This window comes from Etheostoma cragini, chromosome 2 (assembly GCF_013103735.1).
Source record: "Etheostoma cragini isolate CJK2018 chromosome 2, CSU_Ecrag_1.0, whole genome shotgun sequence".
NCBI lineage: Eukaryota > Metazoa > Chordata > Actinopteri > Perciformes > Percidae > Etheostoma > Etheostoma cragini.
In genome coordinates, this window is record NC_048408.1 from 26,968,251 (window position 1) to 26,988,903 (window position 20,653).

At 40.7% G+C, this 20,653-nt stretch overlaps 1 protein-coding gene across 1 annotated transcript in view; it reads right to left on the bottom strand.

Moving 5' to 3' along the window:
* Window positions 1-8,604, bottom strand: part of LOC117952531 (voltage-dependent calcium channel gamma-2 subunit-like) — a 61,884-nt gene extending 53,280 nt beyond the window's left edge. Inside the window, exon 1 of the mRNA XM_034884888.1 lies at window positions 6,531-8,604. Coding sequence (XP_034740779.1) covers window positions 6,531-6,741 — 211 coding nt within the window. The 5' untranslated portion in view covers window positions 6,742-8,604. The remainder of the gene's footprint in view (window positions 1-6,530) is intronic.
* Window positions 8,605-20,653: the final 12,049 nt, after the last annotated feature.

Below are 20,653 nucleotides of genomic sequence, written 5' to 3' on the forward strand. Positions count from 1 at the left end.
ACATATCACTGTGATGACAGTCAGTAAATCAGTCAGTCTGTCAGTCAGTCACTGGTATCTGAAATCACGTACATCATGTCCTGAGCATTCAAATAAAAAGCATGCACTCTGACGTATTGTGTTAAAAGCCGGGGCAAGATAGGTTAGATAGAACGTAGGCCTGTGTGTTAAAGATAGCACAGGATGCCTGAGGGGGTGTGACAGAAAACCAGGGCTGCCTGCTCTTTCTCTCTCTAGTTCTTTTTTCTTCCTCTTTTTTCTCTTTCTCAACACCTCCCAATTTCTCTTCTCTTCTCTCTCTCTCTCTCTCTCCCTCTCTCTCTCTCTCTCTCTCTCTCTCTCTTTCTCCCTCCCTCCCTCTTTCTCTTCTCTGCACCACGCAGCTATAAAGCAACTGTAGCTCTGAAGGCAAAACACACAGAGCGAGCCTGGATCTTTCTCAGATTCTTCTCTGCTCCTAACCATTTCAAATCTCCAGTGCCAAGGACACTGAGCGAGCTTAGAGTGTGAAAAGTAAAGCCACTTAGCGGGAAAAATAAGCATATCACATGGAGTGAGTTGGCGTGGCTGCATTCACATCGACAAAATGTGTTGGTTGATTTGACACAATTTTGCAACTCTGCCAAGATTTCTTGTCCTTTCATGTCTTAAAAAAATAACACATTTTGTCCCTAAACTCACAACAAATCCGTATCTGTGCAGTTCCAAACATCCACGAATGAATTTATTCCCATGACCTTGTCATCATTACATAATTTGGTCATTTGGTTGATCACAGGTAGCTTCATCACACGTGAATATCACATTCTTAACGACGGAGCTTGAAAAAGCAGTGATGTCAAACAAGTTGCTCACTGTTTCCTTTTGAGGTAATTTTCAAATGAAACCAGTTAATCATTGAGAAGAGTGAAAATTCATGGTGCAGTATAAAAAGACACTGAACACAAAGTACAGAACAAGAAAGAAATAACTCTCATTTTTAATGAGGAAATACAATTTCAACTTATTTCATGGGTCTTAAAATCCTTTTAGCCTAAAACCCAGCAATTATTTATTTTAATTTACTTATTGCGCAGGTAATGTATACAGCTGGCATTGGTGTTCTTGCTGCCAATTCCTGTAGTCTCAAACCTGATTGGTTGGAGCTTTGTTTTTGTTCTTTATATCCAGAATTCATCTCTTTTCACGTTCACGCATGTTTTTTGGGTTTCTACTGGAACATATTTACATACTTTAATGTTAAAAAAAACATTTTATTTATCTCACCCTGTCTGTCTAAATATTCCTTTATTCTCCCTCTGTCTGAAATGCTCTGTTTTAGTAGCATCTGTTTCTTTAAGCCCCACTCCTGAAAAAGCCCGGTCTGCTCTGATTGGTCAGCGTTTTTGAGTCTTTCGGAACTGTGCTCTGTTAGTCTCTGCACCGTCATTGCAGCCAGGCAATGACTGTAACGGCCCAGTAGCATCATTTTCTACCTATGTATAGTGTAGTTGTGTCATCACAATCTTTCAGAAGTCCTTACGGCTCGTTTAAAGGCACAGTTTCTGACTACTGGCTGTGTGCATCTATCAGTTGATTGAGTGTTTGGATAGTTTCACAGTATTTGTGTAGCACCTCAACCAGCTATATAATTTAAAAGACATTGACATATTCCTTTTACAATATGGGACCTTTAAGACTAGTTAGGTAACTAGGCTCCCCAGGGGGCTGGTGATAGCAACTGATTTGTTGCAGGAAAAAAAGGGACTCAGGCATCTACACTTCTACCTTTTCATTTTCAAGCAGCAGTTTGAGACAAAAACATTCTCGATCCACAGAAGCGTTTTGGCTCCGGTAGAAGAACTAATCTCCATCCATATTACGCATATGACAACGCATGTCACATGACCATTTACATACACTAGGATTACGTTGGTGTAAACAGAAAGATTGAAGATTATCTAATGTTATAAAAGTGATGGATGTGTTAGTTGAAAATTCTTTAGAGAGAGAACAACGATGGCAAAAGGTAAGACCAAGGCTTTGGAACTAGAACTGTTGGTATGTAAGCCTAACTAACTGATAAGCCTGTCCGACGTGCATTATCGTTTCCAAAGGTTCTGTTTGGGCCCGTCCAAACTAAAAATCAACCTGGGAGTTTTAAAACCAAAACACAGGCAGCGTTGTTACCAAATGTCTCAATTCAAGAGGTTCAGAAACGCCGGAGTAGTGTGGACTCAAGTCTTAAATGCGGTAAATGTATTTAGTATTTTTAAACCAAACGATAGTATGGTAGAAGTAGATGAGTAAGAAGGGCCTTCATGGAAGGAGGGCCCACAAAGATACTAGAAGGAATAACCATGGATGTGAGGAGGGCCCCATAGATAATGCCTACAGCATGTACAAGGTCCAGAATGTAGTGCTAAGCCCCCCTGATACTGTGTAAGCTCAAACAGTGGTTGTAATGACAGGTAAAAGTAGCTTCTAAGCAGTTTCTTGTCTACTGTTATTACCTCCAGCATGTCTGTTGGTCATGCAGAATTCATAAAACCAGAGTTACATTTATAACTGTTGTTGTAACGATTGAATAAAAAAGACTTTTGCTCTTTTTCTAGTTTACACGTCATACTGTTCTTATGTCAAAAACCAGTAAACATGTATCAGACTTTTCTTGTTTTATATTCTGGAGCCGCTCACACACGTGAAGCTGTATAAACCACATTGGACTCTAACTTTGTATAGTTCTAAGCTTTGTTTAATGTAAGGTTCCACAGGCAGAGGGACAAACAGCAAAAGCCTGGACGCCATTTTATTTTCGTTCACTGTGACTTGTTATTTGACAAAGGACATCTAGCCAAGGCATAACTATCTTAGGACTTAAGACTCTTAAGATGGTCAAGAGGCTAGAGATGTAGCCTAGGGGAAGAACTCAATAAAGCTTGAGAAGCATCAATAAACATGTAACATAAATTGTAAAACTGCCTGTTAAATAATAATGAATAATACAGTATAGTATTTCACTGTAGCAGAATTAAGCTGTCTGTCTATTATAGTGTTTCAGCTTTACCTGCACATGGTGTGCTGTAGTATCTGCCTTATTAGCAGAAGAAATTAAACTGAAAATAATACAGTAGCTAAAAGTTGGCAAAATAGTTGGGAAAGTAGGGCGTGCACTGTAGCAACACTGTGAAATTGGAGAAAAGTTGAGTATGTATAACCATCATTTAAGTTTATGGCATGATTTTAGAGCTGAATATCATAAAGTCAAGTGACAGTCCAACTGACCATAATAATGAGAAAAGACTCCTTGAAGAGAGCATGATGTATTGTAACAGTTCTATAATAACTGTGGAAAGCACAACCAGGGACTGACCAAAAACACCAAACGCCAATGCTTAATGATCTACATTTTTGTAAGAATTACGGGGTTACATTTCATTTTAAGATGAGCGACATGACACTATGCTCCATATTTAAATATTTTGTATTGAACTCTTTGTTCACTCATGCCTCCATATTGTTTAGAGTATGTATATATTGTATGTATATATTAGTGTGTATATTTTTGGTTGTTGGTTGTTTTGTGTTTTTTGTTTGTGTGTGTAAGCACAGTGTGAGCAACAATGCTCCAAAGAAAAATAGCCTCGTATGTGTCCTCATACCTGGCGAATAAAGCTGATTCTGATTCTTATTCTGATTCTGATTCTGATTATTTTGTTTTATTTTATTTCAGATAAATTGCCCACAAGCAATGGAATTCACTGCCTGACTACATCAGACACTGCGACTCAATTACTGACTTGAAAAACAGACTCAAAACATATCTCTTCCAGATGGCTTAATGACTGAGTGACTGAGTGACTGACTGAGTGACAGACAAACTTTAAATTTAGTTAATGTTTTTAATTTTTTATGAGATGACCATATTTTAACAACCTTTTTTGTTTGAGAAGTGACCTTTGGTGTCATGAAAGGTGGTTTAGATAAAATGTATTATGCTGACATAAGCTCTTAATGATTAAGATACAACAAATCACGGATTTAAACGTCTTGATCTCCAACATTTGCTATTTTGTTTGTGATGTCAGAGTTGAAAATTTAGACAGCATGTTGGTAAAGAACTTAGTGTCTATAAATGATAACACATGAAGGCGAGGTGAGGGGCTCATTACAGTTTAAACTGCTATTTATTTTAATGTTACATTGAGGCCTTGAGACAATGGATAACCAGGTGTGTGACAGGATCAGGCTGCATGGCTCAACCAATGTGACAATGTGAGGTCGCAATCAGAAAGTGTCATGTCACAGCATTCACGCACACACACACATGCTCACGCAGACGCACTTGTGCGTACACACGCACACACACTCATGCTCACGCACACGCAAATGCGTACACACGCACACACAGACACACACACACATGCTCAAGAACACGCACATGCGTACACACACGCACACACACACACACACACACACACACACAGTACATGAGTAATAGGTAGGTGGTTATTATGAAATACTACAATACATTAAACTATAGAAAAAGTGTTGAGTCAGCAACGTGTGTGTCATTCCACGTCATAATGAGCGCCTATTTTAGATGTATTTACACTTGCATTAGTGCATACATCAAAGCTGTTTGTTTAAAGTTGGAAACTAGACAAGAAGTTGTAGTGGCAAAAAATTGCTCTGTCAAACTTTTAGATAGTCCGTCTCTGTTTGCATTGCTGTCTCTCTGTCCTTCCTTCTCTCATGAACCCGCATTTACAATGACAAGACATCAGCTATTGTTGTGGGACTCACTGAATGATGACCAATTGAATCAGAGGAGACGTACCGCAAATGCACTAAAACTATGTCAGCACATGGCTTTGTCCTGTGAATCAGGTGAATCTGGGGCATGGTTTTGTGATTCAGGAGTAAGATGGATCACACAGGCATGGTGTAAGTACGAGTGTGTTCTCACCCTCTGCAGTATGTGTGCATATGTGTGTGTGTGAATGTGTGTGTGTGTGTGTGTGTGTGTGTGTGTGTGTGTGTGGGTGTGTGTGTGTGTGTGTGTGTGTGCGCTTGAGCTTGTGCATGTGTGTGTGTGCTTGTATTACTATCCTCGTGAGACACAGCAAACTTTTAAACTTTGGTGTTTAGCACTCTATTCTTTTTGAAAGGTATTTGAGGCTTAGGACTTTTATGTATGTTTAGAATTAGAAACAGGCTGAAGTTAAGGATAACAGTTGGGTATTTAGAGCCAGTTGTTGGGATTAGGAAAAGAACAAACTCAGATCACAGGAATTTTAAAATCCCACCTTACTTCACACATAAAGAGACATTTCACAGTTTTTTTCTGCTTGATCGCAAATACACTCACACCAAAAGGCATCACACACTTCACAATGTTAAGATTGTTCTTTTCTTCTTTTATACACTTGTGTTTCTCTCTTAAACACACCCGAAACAGTTCTTTTTCGACAAATTTCACTGATATGGTATGTAGGGCAAAGTCAGTTTGTACCACTCTAAAACTGGACTGTTCTACATCTCAGCTTCCAGACTAACCTGCATAGCAGTTCCATTTCTCTTTACATTCACCATTCCAATCACAGATGCGGATGTCCAGGTTGATCTTTTAAAAAGTTGAATTGGCTGAATCAAACTGCTGAAAGTTAACATCAGCTTTACCCCAATGATAGTATGGAAAGGAAGAAGGATTACTGTGAGTACTAAACACTCCCTTCATAGACATGGAGAAGAAATATACAATCACTGTAAAAACTACTTAAGAAAATCCTGTTCCTCAATCCAAATACAGACTGCTGGAGACATTTGTCAGCTTGGTCATGAAGATAAACGTGAAGTTTTACAGATTTCCCCTTTCTGCAGAATGTAAAGTGACAACAATCAGAAGTTCATAGCAGGACTGGTGGCCATGTGAGTCAGCTGGACCATGTAAACTGGGGTCCAGTTTGAGAGTTTGTTAGTTAACCGAGTTGCTTTATGCTGGGACAAATGAAATGCCAATCCGTACACCAGCCCTGACAGACCAATGTGACAACCCACACCATGGACAGGAAAGCATCCAAACAAGATTTGTTGGAAGCATTATCCAAAACACCTGTTCCACATTTCAACATTAGGTAAAGCCTTCCTTCTTACACTTAAATGTGAAGCAGTGGAGAATGCTGCAATTTTAAAATTACGTAACAGTACATCATTATGAAATAAAACCGTGGGACTTATAATACTATAATAAGGATATGATTTCACAAATTGCGGACAGGTAGAAGGAAGTATGCAGATAGATAGATAGATAGATAGATAGATAATCAGGGTTGTCAGTAGTTAGGGAAATTAATGCAGAATACAAATGGTGCAGGCATGTGAGCGTATGTGTAGGTATTACGAGTGTGAATGCAGGACTGTGTTTCTGTGTGTGTGGGCATGAAGGAATCGATCTGCCCATGTGCCTGAGCGGGGTGTTGTTGGTGCAAATGGTGTGTGTGTGTATATATATATATACATGTTGCTTCTCCAGTAGATCTCCGGCTCACCTTCCAGGCAGCAGGTCCTCCAGAGGCCCGAGTGCGTCATCACCTCCTCGTTTTTCTTGCTGGTCTCATTCTCGTTGGTGCTCTTGATCTTGCAGACACCACGCGAGTACAGCCAGTAGTCTGTCCCCACGGCGATGGTCATAAGGCTGAAGGCGGCAAAGGCCCCCACCGTGGTCAGAAGCATCTGAACTCCGCGGTCAAACACACCCATGTTGCCGCATTCCACGAAAGGGGGGCCCCCTTTCCTCTTGATGTATAGGAAGTAAATATTTGTGAGTTTGCGTCGCCACGCCAGCTCGGAAAACGGGGGGTGGGTTGTGTCGGGGGGATGGCGGTAGCGGGGGGCGGCTGGGGGGGCGGGGGAATTAGGGGAGCTCGGGGGAAATCGTATGGTTGGTTTTGGGGTGGGACAGCAAATAGGTGAAAAAAAATTAAGATGAGGCTGAAGGTTGTCTGTTTGGCCCAACAGACGGGCAACAACAGACTTTGGTTAGGACGGTAGAACCTTCAGCTACAAAGGTGTCTAAGTTCTGCTCCTTAGAAGGCAGTAAGTTGCCCTGCTCTGAAAACCTAAAAACACAGGCTTCTATCAGATCCCACAAGAGACCTGGTCTGCGATCTAGGTCCTACTTTGTTGAGTTAGAAGGCCTCTAAAAAAAGGCCAATGTAATGAGAAGATGGAGGGTTTTGCTCTGTTTCTCTGTTGTCGTCTCCAGCTGTCTGAGCTGACTGAAGCAGTAACATGTATTACAATCCTCAAAGCTTCAACGGTGATGTATGGAATGGTTTGCACGTAGCGCTTGATTTTTCCCACATAGGCTGTCACGTTTAGCCTACCCTGTTATTCTCTGGCTCACACACACACACACACACACACACACACACACACGCTCACAGAGCTAAACTTTCACTCACACACACCTGTACACAGACGACCACGCGCATGCATGCAGAGTGAATTAATTCATTCTGAAAAGGGATGAAGAAACATGTGGGTGTGGGGGTGAAGGGTGGTTAAGACTAACACACTTGGTGGCCTGATATCTTTAAAATGGCACCAAAAACAGGCAAAAGCAGATTCCTCCAACAGATGATGACACAATTTGGGATAAGATCTGACTACCTTGACGTTACCCAGGGGATCGGTGAATTTTGGAAGCTCATCTCCGGCATTTCTAAAGAATCAGGCTATCACATGTATTCCGTGGGAAGAAGGTGATGGGTGACAGGCAAGACAGACAGACAGGGCCCACAAGGTGTTAAACAAAATAAGGACTGGATGTGCTGAAAGAAATGAAAGAACAAATTCAAACCAGCAGAATCAAGCACTCCCCCAAAATCAAGGACAGAATAAGAAATAATGGTAAATAATCAGCCGGTACCATGACTGCCATGAAAATCAGCCATTCCTCAAGCTGTAAAGGAAAATAAACCAACCAGGGACGATTAACCCCTCTCTCTAAATATTAAAAAAAAGCAAGCCAAAAAGAGGAAGAAAAAATATTAAGTTAATAAAATCAAACGGCAGCCTGCTTAGTTTTCCTTTTTCCTAAAATTCTGATCCCCAGTTTCCATATGTGGTCCCTAGACCTTTCTCCAGCGACAGTGGGAATTTGCTATAAGGGGACACAGGCAGCGGTACCAACGGCACACCGCGGAGAGAGGGGTGCATCCAGGCGGAGAGGCCGAGCATCACCGCTCATGCAGCCAGTCGCAGGAATGAGGAGGACACGGAGGGATGGAAGAAGCTTCCCGCAGCGACACAGCCTCTTCCTCCAGCATCCGAACGATCCTAGGCGGTTATATCACGGCCAAGCGGTGTACACCAAGCGCGCACACACACACAGCCGTTTACAGTCATCACATAAAAAATCATCAGAAATCATCAAAAGGCTGTCAGGCGTGGGGGATTACTGTATGTGCGCAAAAAAAATAATAATTCAAATTTCAAGTCGAGCAACACATCAATCCTTGGTTTCCTCGTTTTCTTCTTCGCAGAGCTGAGATAGAAGTGGGGAGAGGAGAGGAGGAGTAGGAGGAGGGGGTGGATGATGGTTAGAAGCAGCGGATGAAAAAAAATCGACACAACCAGAGAACGAGGAAGAGAGAGAGAGAGAGAGAGAGAGAGAGAGAGAGAGAGAGAGAGAGAGGTAGATGTTCCGTGTACAGCAGCAGTACTTTACGCAAAAACAAGCGCACTGCAAAAAAAGTCATTTTCAACAAGTCGGCTCATCTAATGCTGAATCTCAGTATTTCATTTTTCTGACGACGAAAGCCCACGTGGATTCTTAATGAAAAGAAAATGCATGTCCCATTTACTTTTTTGGATAATTTTTTTTTTAATATAGCCTTTTTAAAAATGTTGACGGCAAAGCAAGAAAACTGCATTTGTAGGCTATGGAACCTAACAAGCAGAGTGCATTGGAAGTGGGATTAGATTGTTTGGGTTATTTAATTCATTTATTGATTTATGTTGAGACAGACCTTGAAGTTAAAACTAATCGGCACAATTTCATTAGGACGCAGGTGTGACTGAAAGATAAAAAACAAATCCCTTTGGCATCCTTAGTGCCCTGTTGAAGTGTCCTGGAGCAAGGCGCCACCCATACTATACCCAGGAGTGCTGCTCCATCGCTAACCTCCAACCTCTGACCTCTACATGGGAGAGGGTGCAATAAAAAAGACCCGTTTTTGACAGGGATCAATAAGGCGTCGCGTTGTCATCATCAGCGGGTTTATTAGTTTCCAAACAGACTGATGTGTGTTTTAATTTCCTAGTGAGGGGGAGTTATGAGACACAACTGATGAAAGGGTTGAGCAGTGTGTGTAAAACACCTGAACGAGCGGTTAAGGGCTTGGATGGGTTCAACAGAAATAGATGGGCTAGGTTGTAAAGCTCAGTGATCCATGGTTAGTATGTTTGACTCGGTCATATGTTTCACATCCCCTCACCTTGCAGAGAAGACAACGAGTCTTACTGTCACCACCACTGAAATGTACTTCACATTATGCTGAGGCTTTTTTTCCAATGATTATCACCAAGTATAAAAAACAATGTTTTGTATTCTTGGTGTCCGGACAATGTCGAGGCAGATGACCGCCCACCCTGAGCCATGGTTCTGCTCGAGGTTTCTGCCTCTTAAAATGAAGTGTTTCCTTGCTGCTGTCGCCTAGTGCTTGTTCTTGGTGGGAAATATTGGGTTTCTGTAAACACATCACAGAGTTTGGTCTATGACTGCTCTTTTGTGAAAACCGCAATGAGATACCTATTGTTGGGATTTAGTGCTATACAAATAAAATTGAATTGATATTAATTGAATTGAAATTAATTGAATTGAATTTTTTTAGGTATGCTTTGTGTGCTGAGATATTAGTTAGGTATGTGTATGCAAATGTTAATGTCATGATGGTGAATGTAGGTTGAAATTACAAGACCTAAAATGGGAATTAATGTAGACCTAATATGCATATTGTGTCTGGATTGTCAATTAATTTAAATTTGTTTTTTTACAAATATATCCAAGTTAGTGTAAAACTGTTCTTGTTTTGTGTGTTTAATATGTTTTGTTAGTCACATCCTGTTTATCCTCACAGTGCACCATGGGTACTGCTGCCTCCATGTGGTGCTGAAACGGACAGCTCCTTCCCAGGATCCAGGAGCACGGCAACTGTCTCCCTCTTGTGATAGGCTGCTCTGTGGCCACATGGTATTTTCATGGGGATTGCCAGGGATCCAGACACAGATGCACACATATGAAAACATCCATACTTAGTGCAGCAGTCTGTCCCAGAGGCAACATAATCTGTTGATGTGTCATGCTCTACGAGAAGGTGAAGATAGGTTGAAGCTACATGATGAAAATGATAATCAGTTGTTCATGGATGCATGGGATGTATGTCTTTATTGAAGAATTCAATCACAACTCTTGTTGCTTATCTCCTTTGCCATTGAAAACGGTTGGGTTAGTAAGTTAAGTAGTGTCACTTTTAAAACTTTGGGCAGGAAAAGAATCTCTTTCAAAGAATAAGTGTTAGTTTAGTTTAACCCTCATGTTGTCCTCGGGTCAAATTGACCCGTTTTCCTATATCAATTCTCCTTTTAATTGCCCAAAATAACATGATTGATTCCACACAACGCTCTTTGGCAAGTATAAATCTCTACTTTCATTAATTTTAGGGTTTCTTATTCAATTTTATTATATTATATATATTATTATTATTATTATTTATTATATTTTATTATAGCATTTGGTGAAAAAATTGAAGTGGTTTTGAAATAGTATTGAGTAAAAGTTGACATATTCCAATCTATGATTATCCATCAACGTACTGTACATTCCTTTCATTTTAGTCCAAATAATTCCTAATTTCCACTTTTCTATCTCAAACATTAGGTGTAATTTCCTATAAATGAGGTTTATGACCATAAATTCCAAAGTAACTGTAAAACTAAAGTTCATGATTTAGTGTTACGTAGCGTTAAACGTCAACAAAAGTGACAAAGGTTAAAAATAGTGTTGAAAAAAGGGACAAAAACATATGAAATGTTGAAAACATCAATTGAAAAGCATCAACAAAAGTGTTGACTTTCAATTTTGATGTGAAGACTACACAAGGTTTACCTATGTCATATCCCATCATGCTTTTTGCCAAATCTTTATAATATGCACATGCAGTATCTACAACAAAAAGTGACACATCACAATTTAAGACAGAAGTACCAAACTTCCTTTGAGACATTAATGAAAAAGACTAACCATGTTAGATATTTACAAATTGTTGCCTCTCCTTATCATTTGGTAGCTCTTTATATAACAATACTGAACAGTTAGTTTGGTAAATGTGTGAGCTAATGTAGCAGTATAACTAAAATATGTTTGTTTGCAACACTGAACCTCAAAAGAGAAGTGAACTCAAAATTAGTTTAAAGGTGTACTCCAGTGATTTAGCATTTTTCTTGCAAAAAGTTAGGGGAACTGCAAGAGATGCTATTAATAAAGAATGGCAGGTGAGGAGGGTCTAAAGAAAGATTTTCTGAAATGTATTGTGGGATATGTAGGATCGGTTTCTTCTGATCTACTTGTATTGGTCAGTAATCTACGTGAAGTAGGCTACATAAGTAGGCTACATCTCTTAAAATAAAAACATCACCTTTACCTTGGCTCCCAGTCAAAAACAATCAACCTCACTGTGCGCCACAGTTGCACCAATCCCTACACTAAAGTAGACCGCCATGCACGGCAGCAGCGCTCTCCAAAAGCCACCGATGAAATGTCTCCAGTAAGATATCTCTGCATCTGTAGCATCAAAATTGTCTAAGTGTCAATGTCTTTTAAACTCCATACCTCCAGTTTGTAATGCAGAATTTCTATTAAAAATATTGAATCTCGGCCCAAGCTGGGATAACCCTGTAACCACCCTTTTAAATGGGTTGAGAAGTGCCATCACAAATAAAATAAACATTGGCTGTAAAATGAGTTGATTGACCTTTCTTTAATTAATTAATATACATGTAGAACTTCCTCCAAATATCCCCATCCAAATAGTTAAAACAAAACAAGCTGATACTATGCAGGATTACTGTCTACCAACATTATCTTGATTAACATTTAAGTCCTAAAAAGATTGATTGCGTACAGGCTCCAAGTACAAATAGAGTCTGTCAGAGAAGATGAGTTATGACGTTTCAGATGCATGGAGCTCACATCCCACACATAGTGCAGCAACGCGGCTTTGGACTACACAGTACAAAAGCTAACCCACAGAGGAGGTGTGAATCCTTTCTAGGTATCAAAGTTCAGATTTTTCACAGTTATCTCTCGCTGCCATTTGCAGCCTCTGATATGCAAGATTTCTCTAAGTCTGCCAGTACTGCTGGCCCGACAGAGTGATGCAGGGAACTCCTAGTGAACGTATAAACCAAGAAGCAAAAAGGTAGCATCTGGTTCAGCCTGATAGTTCATCTGTAAATCCATCCAGCATGTTTCAGGAGAAGCCTGAGACATTAATGGTCTACTGGTCTACTAAGAAACTTGGAACAATGGATTTTGGCATTTTTAAATCACACTAAGTTGACGGTTCCGGATGCTGTAATTAAAGGTCAACACTTCAATTTTGGAAATGCCATAACTGCGGCAGCAGAAGTATGATCTGGATGTAATGAGGGAGGCTCTGTCTTGTCACAGATTGGCCTGTACAGATGTGGGTGATTACATGCTTACATGCACAGAAGCCCTTTGGCTTTTTGTTTCAGGGACCTTACCTTATCTTACATAGAAATACAATTCACCCCTGCATCAGATTATTAAGTTGAAACGTGTAAGTTTTACCTTTATACATGCCAAAATAAAGACCCTGCCTTGGCATTGGAACGTGGCTTAGAATGAATATTTCAACATTTTGTGTGACTACTGCTTGGCTGTGAGCAGTGACTTCCCAGTCTTTCTGGTTGAACATAATAATTACATAACTAGACTTATTTTTGTTATGTAGACTTATGTAGTTATCAAAAGAGATATCGCATGGTAATTATTGAGCTTCAGATTTAGTTCACTTTTTGTGTCCCAACATATTTTGTTTTGTACGTACCTGTTGGAAGTGTAATTTACAAAGTAGTTTCTTTGTAATTTTTTAGTGTCTCAACTGTGTGAAAATCTTGTCTGTAAAGCTTCTGTTTAAAAATATAATAAAATGTGAAAAATATGATGTTGAGATATGTTTACCGGGGAAGTTTAAGTGCTCTTAAAAAAGTAAATGGAAGAATTATGATATTGCAATATTAATCATTTTGAAAGAACAGGTTTAACTTTTGTTCAAATTACCTCATTCAGTGACGCAAATCCTTTAGCCTAATAACATTTCATAGACCAACAGACTGATGAATATGAACCGTTTCCAAATGAAAGATACAAGAGATTTCCAAAAGAAGAGTGGAAGCAGCAGATAAGAGTGGGAGGAAGAAAATGAGAGAAAGTTAGAGAGGGAAAGAAGCGGAGCTGAAGAGAAGAAGAGAGAAGCAGCAAGAGAACAGTCTGCCATGTTGGCCGCCCTCCCTCCTCCTCCTCTGGGGTCTAGAGGACATGTTTAACATTCTACTCTACTCCTCCTCCTCTCCTCTCATCCAGCCACAGCCTCAAGTCCCTGCTACACTCTGGTTCCTGATGGCCAGAGACCAGAGGAGAGGCAGAAAATCCCTTCATCATGACCAGCACGGCATTGTTGCTGCATTGTTGTTGTTGTGTCTTTGGGTGCTCATTCTGCCCAAACGATATGCCGATGACACACGTGCAATTTGTTGTGTTTTGTGTCACCGTTGTCATTATAGGAGGTGTTTTACCTATGAATCAATGCCCATGCTTTGTCAAGAAACATATTCAATGATGCACCAACTATCTCTGAAGAGTGGAGAGCTTCATACCAACTTGCCTTTATGAACTTCTGCATTAAAAAAAAAGTTGTGTAAAACTTGTCATTGTTTGAAACTTCTGTCTTTTTTTAGGGTCCAATCTGATTTGTGTTTATGATAATTTTAAGTGTTTCTTTTGTTACATTTAGGCCATACATGCTATTGTTTAAGAGCTGGGATTTCTTAAGCACATCAGGAACACAGTTATTAATTTACCTAATCATTACTCATAGCAAACCAAGCACGATGATGTTTTGCACCAAGAAGTAGTGTATGAAGATTTTAGTTTAAAGAGCTTGCAACTTTACTATTTAGGTTAAATCCCACTGCTCCTCTCAGCCTCATGCACAGCCACAGATGTTTTCAATAAACAGCTCAGATGAACTCACTGTACCCTACCTTCCCAGCACCAAACAGCAGATGAAGTTAGTGACTAGCTTGTGAACAAATTTGAAAATTTGTTGCCGTTAAAAGGCTAGATTAAATGATAATGTAGTCTATATCCACAAAGTTCCACTTCCGGGATTGCTCTGTTGCTGCTGGGAATTCCACCGGATGTCTATTACTTTCTGCTTTCTTTGTTTGGAATTTTAAACTCCGGTTAACTACTCCTCAGATCTCTGCAGGGTGAATCCAGACAGCTGGCTGGACTATTTGTCCAATCTGACGTTTCTGTTGCACGACTAAAACAATCACATTAACCATGAAATAAAGTTCCTTCCTGAGGCTTTTTTGCAGCAGCACCCTGGCTTTCAGCACCGCACCATTACAAATGTGATTGGTTTGAAAAAATGCTCATGAACCAGAGCGTGTTTTTGTCCCGTCCGGGAATGCTGTGTGGACTAGCCAGACCCTCCTCCTTCCAGTGCTCGGGAGAAAGATCTGGCAATGCGAGAAAAATGGTAACGTTACTCTGTGTTTGTGGGTGTGAAAATGCTGTTTAACATAACAATTTCATAAGGAGATAAAATGTTGTGTTGACCGCTTAATTAGCTGACCCGAGGTGGTTAAGACAATCACTTTTTAATCAGTTAATCAGGGATTACAGCTTTAAATATTTGCTTGGGCTGCCACATCTTCACAGTGAGCATTGTTGAGATATTTTGCCATCTTTAGACAGTACAAGTTGACATGTTAAAGTTCACCAAAGTTGAAGTTGATGTTTTCCGGGCATTTACCTTGCTGCCATAAGCAAATGCACCGATAGCAGAGAATTGTGCTGGCATGAATGGTTTTACTGCAGCTGTGATGTTCATCTCTGCTTTCTTGGCGTGTAAGTATGAGTGTGCGAGGGTGCAGAATCTGGCTGCATCAGCATTTGCACCACATTTTAATTTTTAAAGTACTTTTATAATTAATGTGGAGTAATTTACACACAAAGGTGACATATCAACAGAAATTAGAGACACATGCACACTACTCTTTGTCAAATTTTATTTGCCTAAAAAGTTGAAAGACAAGAGAAGAATGGAGCCACTGTAGACTGACCTCATCTTACTTTGCTGTCTTTTTCGCTTCGTTTTTCATTATCCTTTCTTAAACTCACAATTCCTATCCTTCTCTCCGTCACACTCTCAAGCGCTTTTTTTATCCTTGCTCCGCCGTCTTTTTTCTTCTCTCTTCCTCTCTCTCCTCTCTTCCCCCTCATTGCCTGAGGGTGAGCTAGGGTGTCCTGTTCCTCTCGTTCTCATCCCAAGCTTCCTGTCTGCATGAACGACTTTGCGTTACCTGCTGCAACCTGGCCTACTTCGAAAGTTCCTTTTCTGCTCTGTTCCAGCGCCACCAGCAAAGTCACAGTCAGACAGAGAGAGGTGCTGGGTTGGTGAATTTGCAATGTGGAGGGAGGAAGAGAGAGCAGATAAGAGAGGAAAAAAATATATACACTACCGGTCAAAGGTTTGGGGTCACTTATAAATTTCCATTCCACTCCACTATAGACAGATTACCATCTGATCAGAGTGGGGGGCTGATCTTTAATGCAATGTCTACATTGCCCATTAGAAGCAACCATTCATCCAATGTTCCAAAGGCACATTCTCACACTTACTAATCTGATATCATTTAAAAAAACTAACTGAGAAAACATTGGAGACCCCTACCATGTGAGCACATGATGTAATCTGAAAACTACTGCCCTGGTTTAAAAAAACAAAGCAACTGATCTCAGCTGGTATTCTGTCTATAATGGATTGCATTGGAAATTTCTAAGTGACTTTTTACCAGTAGTGTAGATGTGAATATATTTTCAAAAGTGCATCCTGCTGCATTCACGTTTTGGCAGTTAATCATTTTTTAACTTGGAGAACAATGGAAAATGTTTTCTCTGTGCTGATGTAAACGGGAGAATGCTTTTCTTTCCCTAGAGGTTATCTACTGTTGTAGTGATGAAGGAAAAACAGATGTGAAAAATATTTCTTACTTGGATGCAGCCACTTCTTTTTGTCCAGCTCTGCTAGCTTTTAATTAGAGTTTTACACTTTTTTGGACATAAAGTAAAATTTAGCATTTCCCCTTTTCTGATTTCTGATTTTAAGTAGAAACACTTAAAGTGGAATCATGTAAACAAGTCATGTCCACATTCATTTTCAGACATTGCTAAAATTACGCTCAACAAATTAGACCATCACCGAATCAACGTAAACAACGCAGACGTACAGTACATTAATCTGAAATGGGTCGGAGTCTGTGGTGAATCTGCTACATTCATGTGTAGCATCAAACTGACTCTATTTACATGCTGCAGCTTTATTCTGAGTCTAGTTTATTCCAACTTGGTTTTCACATTAGCTGACCCAGTCAGAATACATTTTTGCTGTTATCAAAAGCTGTTACCAGAGGGGTAAACAGAAACATGCTCACTGTACTCACAAATATGACAATATGAGAAATACGGTCTTTCTTAAAGAGCCCAAAATGCTACAGTACAGCTCGTTGACGAACGTTTGATCGTTCGTTCAAATGTGTTGGTTCATTGCAACACAGGCAAAGCTCTTTAAAGTGTAATTTCACCCAAATCACACCACACACTCACACACACAAAATTGACCTAACTATCTGTGGCTGTATAGGTATCCATGTAGAAAGTGTCATTTTTATTTTCTTCTGCTAGAATTATCTTCAGTGTTTTCTTATCCTGACTAATGGGATGGCTTCCTGACCTCATTTCATGATTCATTTGCATTAGATAAATAATACATAAACAGACTCAGACGAAGTATTTGTAGAAGGGTTCTGAATCCTCAAAAGCAAAAATGAAAAATCATGAGTAGACGCTCCTTTTAAGTGTGCAAAATGCATACTTGTTTCTGCCCGAAACATTCCATGCATGAACACTTTAATTGGAGTGCAGTCCTGCTTGTGATGTTTTGTGTGTGCATTAGACCATACTGGTTCATCAACTAACTGATCTTTTTTTCTTATCACATTCAATAAAAACACATACAACATTCATCCATCGGCATCCGCTTATCCGGGGTTGGAGAAGAATGTGCCTGAGGGAGGCGCCCAGGGGGCATCCTTACCAGATGCCCAAACTACCTCAACTGGCTTCTTTTCACGCAAAAGGAGCAGCGGCTCTACTCTGAGCTCCCCAGTGATGAATGAGCTTCTCACCCTGTCTCTAGGGCCATGACACACAAACCCGACAATCGGCCGTCAGACAGTCTGGTGAGGTCAGTGGCTCAAGTCTGTTCCATGTGTTCTGTGCATCGGCCTTAATTTTGGTCGACCTGACATGCTCGGTCAGAAGGCGGGCACTGTCTGCAGTCGGGCTCAAATGACCAATCTAATTGGTGGAGATCTAACCCAGAAACAAGGGGGGGGGGGGGGGGGGGGGGTGAGTCTCTAGTCACGTAACAAGAGTCTTTCAAAATCTGACGAAATCTTTCAAACTGACCTTTCAGATTGACCAGATTCAGCAACTGCATGGCCTATTTTGATTTGGTGTGTTCCGAGGCACCTTTTTGACCAACTCCGGGAGACTGCTCAGTCCAACGGGTCGGCCATCTTGTTGTTGTGTCAGGGGCTTAAGGGATATGCCACCCACCTGAAGAAATCCATTTTGGCCGCTTGTACCCTGGAACTCATTCTTTTGGTCATAACGCAGCCTTCATGACCATAGGTGAGGGTAGGAAAGAAAAAACACAACAGTCCTTCATAATGGCAAATTATAATGTTAAGTGATTATGTAGTTATACCTTCATTACTTATAAAATTGAGATTGACTGTACAGATAACGCTAAAATACTTTGTAACTGTGTCATAAAAATTGGTGTAGGTGCCTAGAAACAGTCTTGTGTTCAACGTAAAGACTGTAGGTCTAAAAGCTAACATGTATGTCTCCTATCTTAAGCCAGGGGTACAATTTAAATAAGCGGATAAGTGCAGAATTGAGTACGATGAGAGACGTGCTAATTGCTGTGGATTTTCAGTCCTCCAAGGTATTGTCTCCCAGACCTTGCTGTTACAGAGGTGAACTTGTCTCTCCTCTCGTCTCCTGGGTGAACGGGGAAGGTCCGGAGGCGGCCCTCTCTCCTCAGAAGTCAGTGATAATGGGGTCAGAGCAGAGCAGAGGGAGAGAAAGACAAGAGCTCAATCAAGATCTCTTTTTCTCTTTTTTTCACACTCAAATTTTTTCCGTCACCTGTCTCTCTTTCCTACCTTTTCTCTTTCACATTCTGACCTCTTGTTAAAGATTCCCTGTGCCAGTGTGTTTCTGCGTGGTGTGTATTGGCTGGTATCCACACTGTGCATAATACTGAGCAGACTTGTCCCAAAAATACCAGCCTACACATAGGCCACCTCATCGGCTGTCACCTGTTTGTCAGTATTTTCTACTATTTTATGCACAGCAATTTTGTATATATAGCGCATAAGTAGCACCATTAGTAAGAAGTCTGTTCATGCCCTATGGAGTTGCAAAGTGGGAGCATCATTATAAGCTCTGGAAGTTAAAAGGTCTCTGAGAATGTATCCTTATGTTTGGTTCATTAATTCCTTTTGGACCAACATCATGAGTTAGTGCAGCCCTTTGACCAAAATGTCAATTAGGCACAGATTATATCTCAACAGGCTTTCTGATTGATTCGTTTTGCATGCACAGATTATATTCCATCTTGAAAGGAGATGCTCCAAATTTAGCTCTCGTCCTTTATAGCAGCTTTGCAACTCAGTGGCGGATGGAAAGGTGGTGTCACAAGTCTAATCTCTGTAGAGCAATACACTAGCGAAATTGCTTGAAGTTACAAAGCAACAGAAGTGGCTCATGTCTGATATCAGTCTTTGTTCCAACCAAAAGACTCAGGTTCAAGCTCCCATGTCTGCAAGTGTCAGCTCTGCTTAAGTGTCCTTGAGCCATACATATTGAGTCCTGATGAGCTCCAGGATCGTTGATCTGTAGCTGACATTGACCTCTGACCCGGGGGGAGATATAGGAATACTCTCACTGCAAGTATAATGAAAGGGGCAGATTATAGTCTCATTAAAGGTAATTCAGACATAATATATTTGAATGACTCAGGTTGAATTTATATGCCTTACAAGCACAAGAGAATAAGATTATTTTTGACTGATCCCTGTGGAGAAATCTAGTCATTACAGCCGCCAGTAGCAACAGAAACCAAGAAAGACAGAATATACAAAACGTCACATCAGAGGATGTTTAGCTGTAATACACTCCCATTAGGCATTAGAAAGAGTATCCTGGATGAAGGGGAAACAGCTATGATTATGTACGATATGCACACTGCTATGCCGGTAAAACAAATTCATCGTTTTTCAACTTTGTTAAAATCGTGAAGCCTTGAAGATACTCTTTCAATTTGTAAAACCAAACCATATAACACTTTTCACTTTCACAGAAAGACCAATGAAAGACATTTTCAACGGGCGATTACAAGGAAGGTTACAGAAGTTAGTGTAACAGAAGAGACATGTTCTTTAGCTAATACTCTTCTGATACCGACTTGGACATCTTAGCTGTATATTAGAAATGTCCTTTGGTTAAGGTCTGCCTTCAGCCACTTCTTCACTCTCTCTCTCTCTCTCTCTTTCTCTCTCTCTCTCTTTCTCTCTCTCCCTCTCTCTCTATTACTCTTTCCGTTTCTTCCTTTCTCTCGCGCTCTCTCTGGAAGTTAAAGGACCAGTGGAGCCTTATTAGGATGCAGAGGAGGAAGGCTCTGCTGCAAATTGAAAACATATTGATTCTCCTCATGCTTGGAGGGAGAGGGGGCGAGAGACATAGGGAGGGAAGGAATGAGATGGGGAAAGAGAGAAAAAAAAAAAGAGGGGGCGAGGGTGAGGAAAAAGGAGGGAATATTCCGTTGATGAAACAGAGAGGGCACAACAGTTGCCCAGCGCCTGTAGCAACTTGCACTGATGTCTGGTCTCTGTCACACACACACACACACACAAACACACACATATGCATTTTTTTCATATACTAAGATTACATCCCATGGGTTGAGGGCTCTATGGTCACCATGGCAACCGGGTCAGGGCAGCGATTGTGCACATTTGCATGAGTGTGTGCGCGCCTTGTGCATGTGAGCGTTCTCTTAATACGTCCACGGTGAGCACATGCTGTCATGTCCAGCTGTGGTGGGGTGAGGCTGCGGGATGCCGATGAGAGAGGACAGCACATAACACGTACAGATGTGCTGACTGCACAGTTTCCATGGGAACATGCCCCCCACCCCCACCACCACCAACATATCCCTCC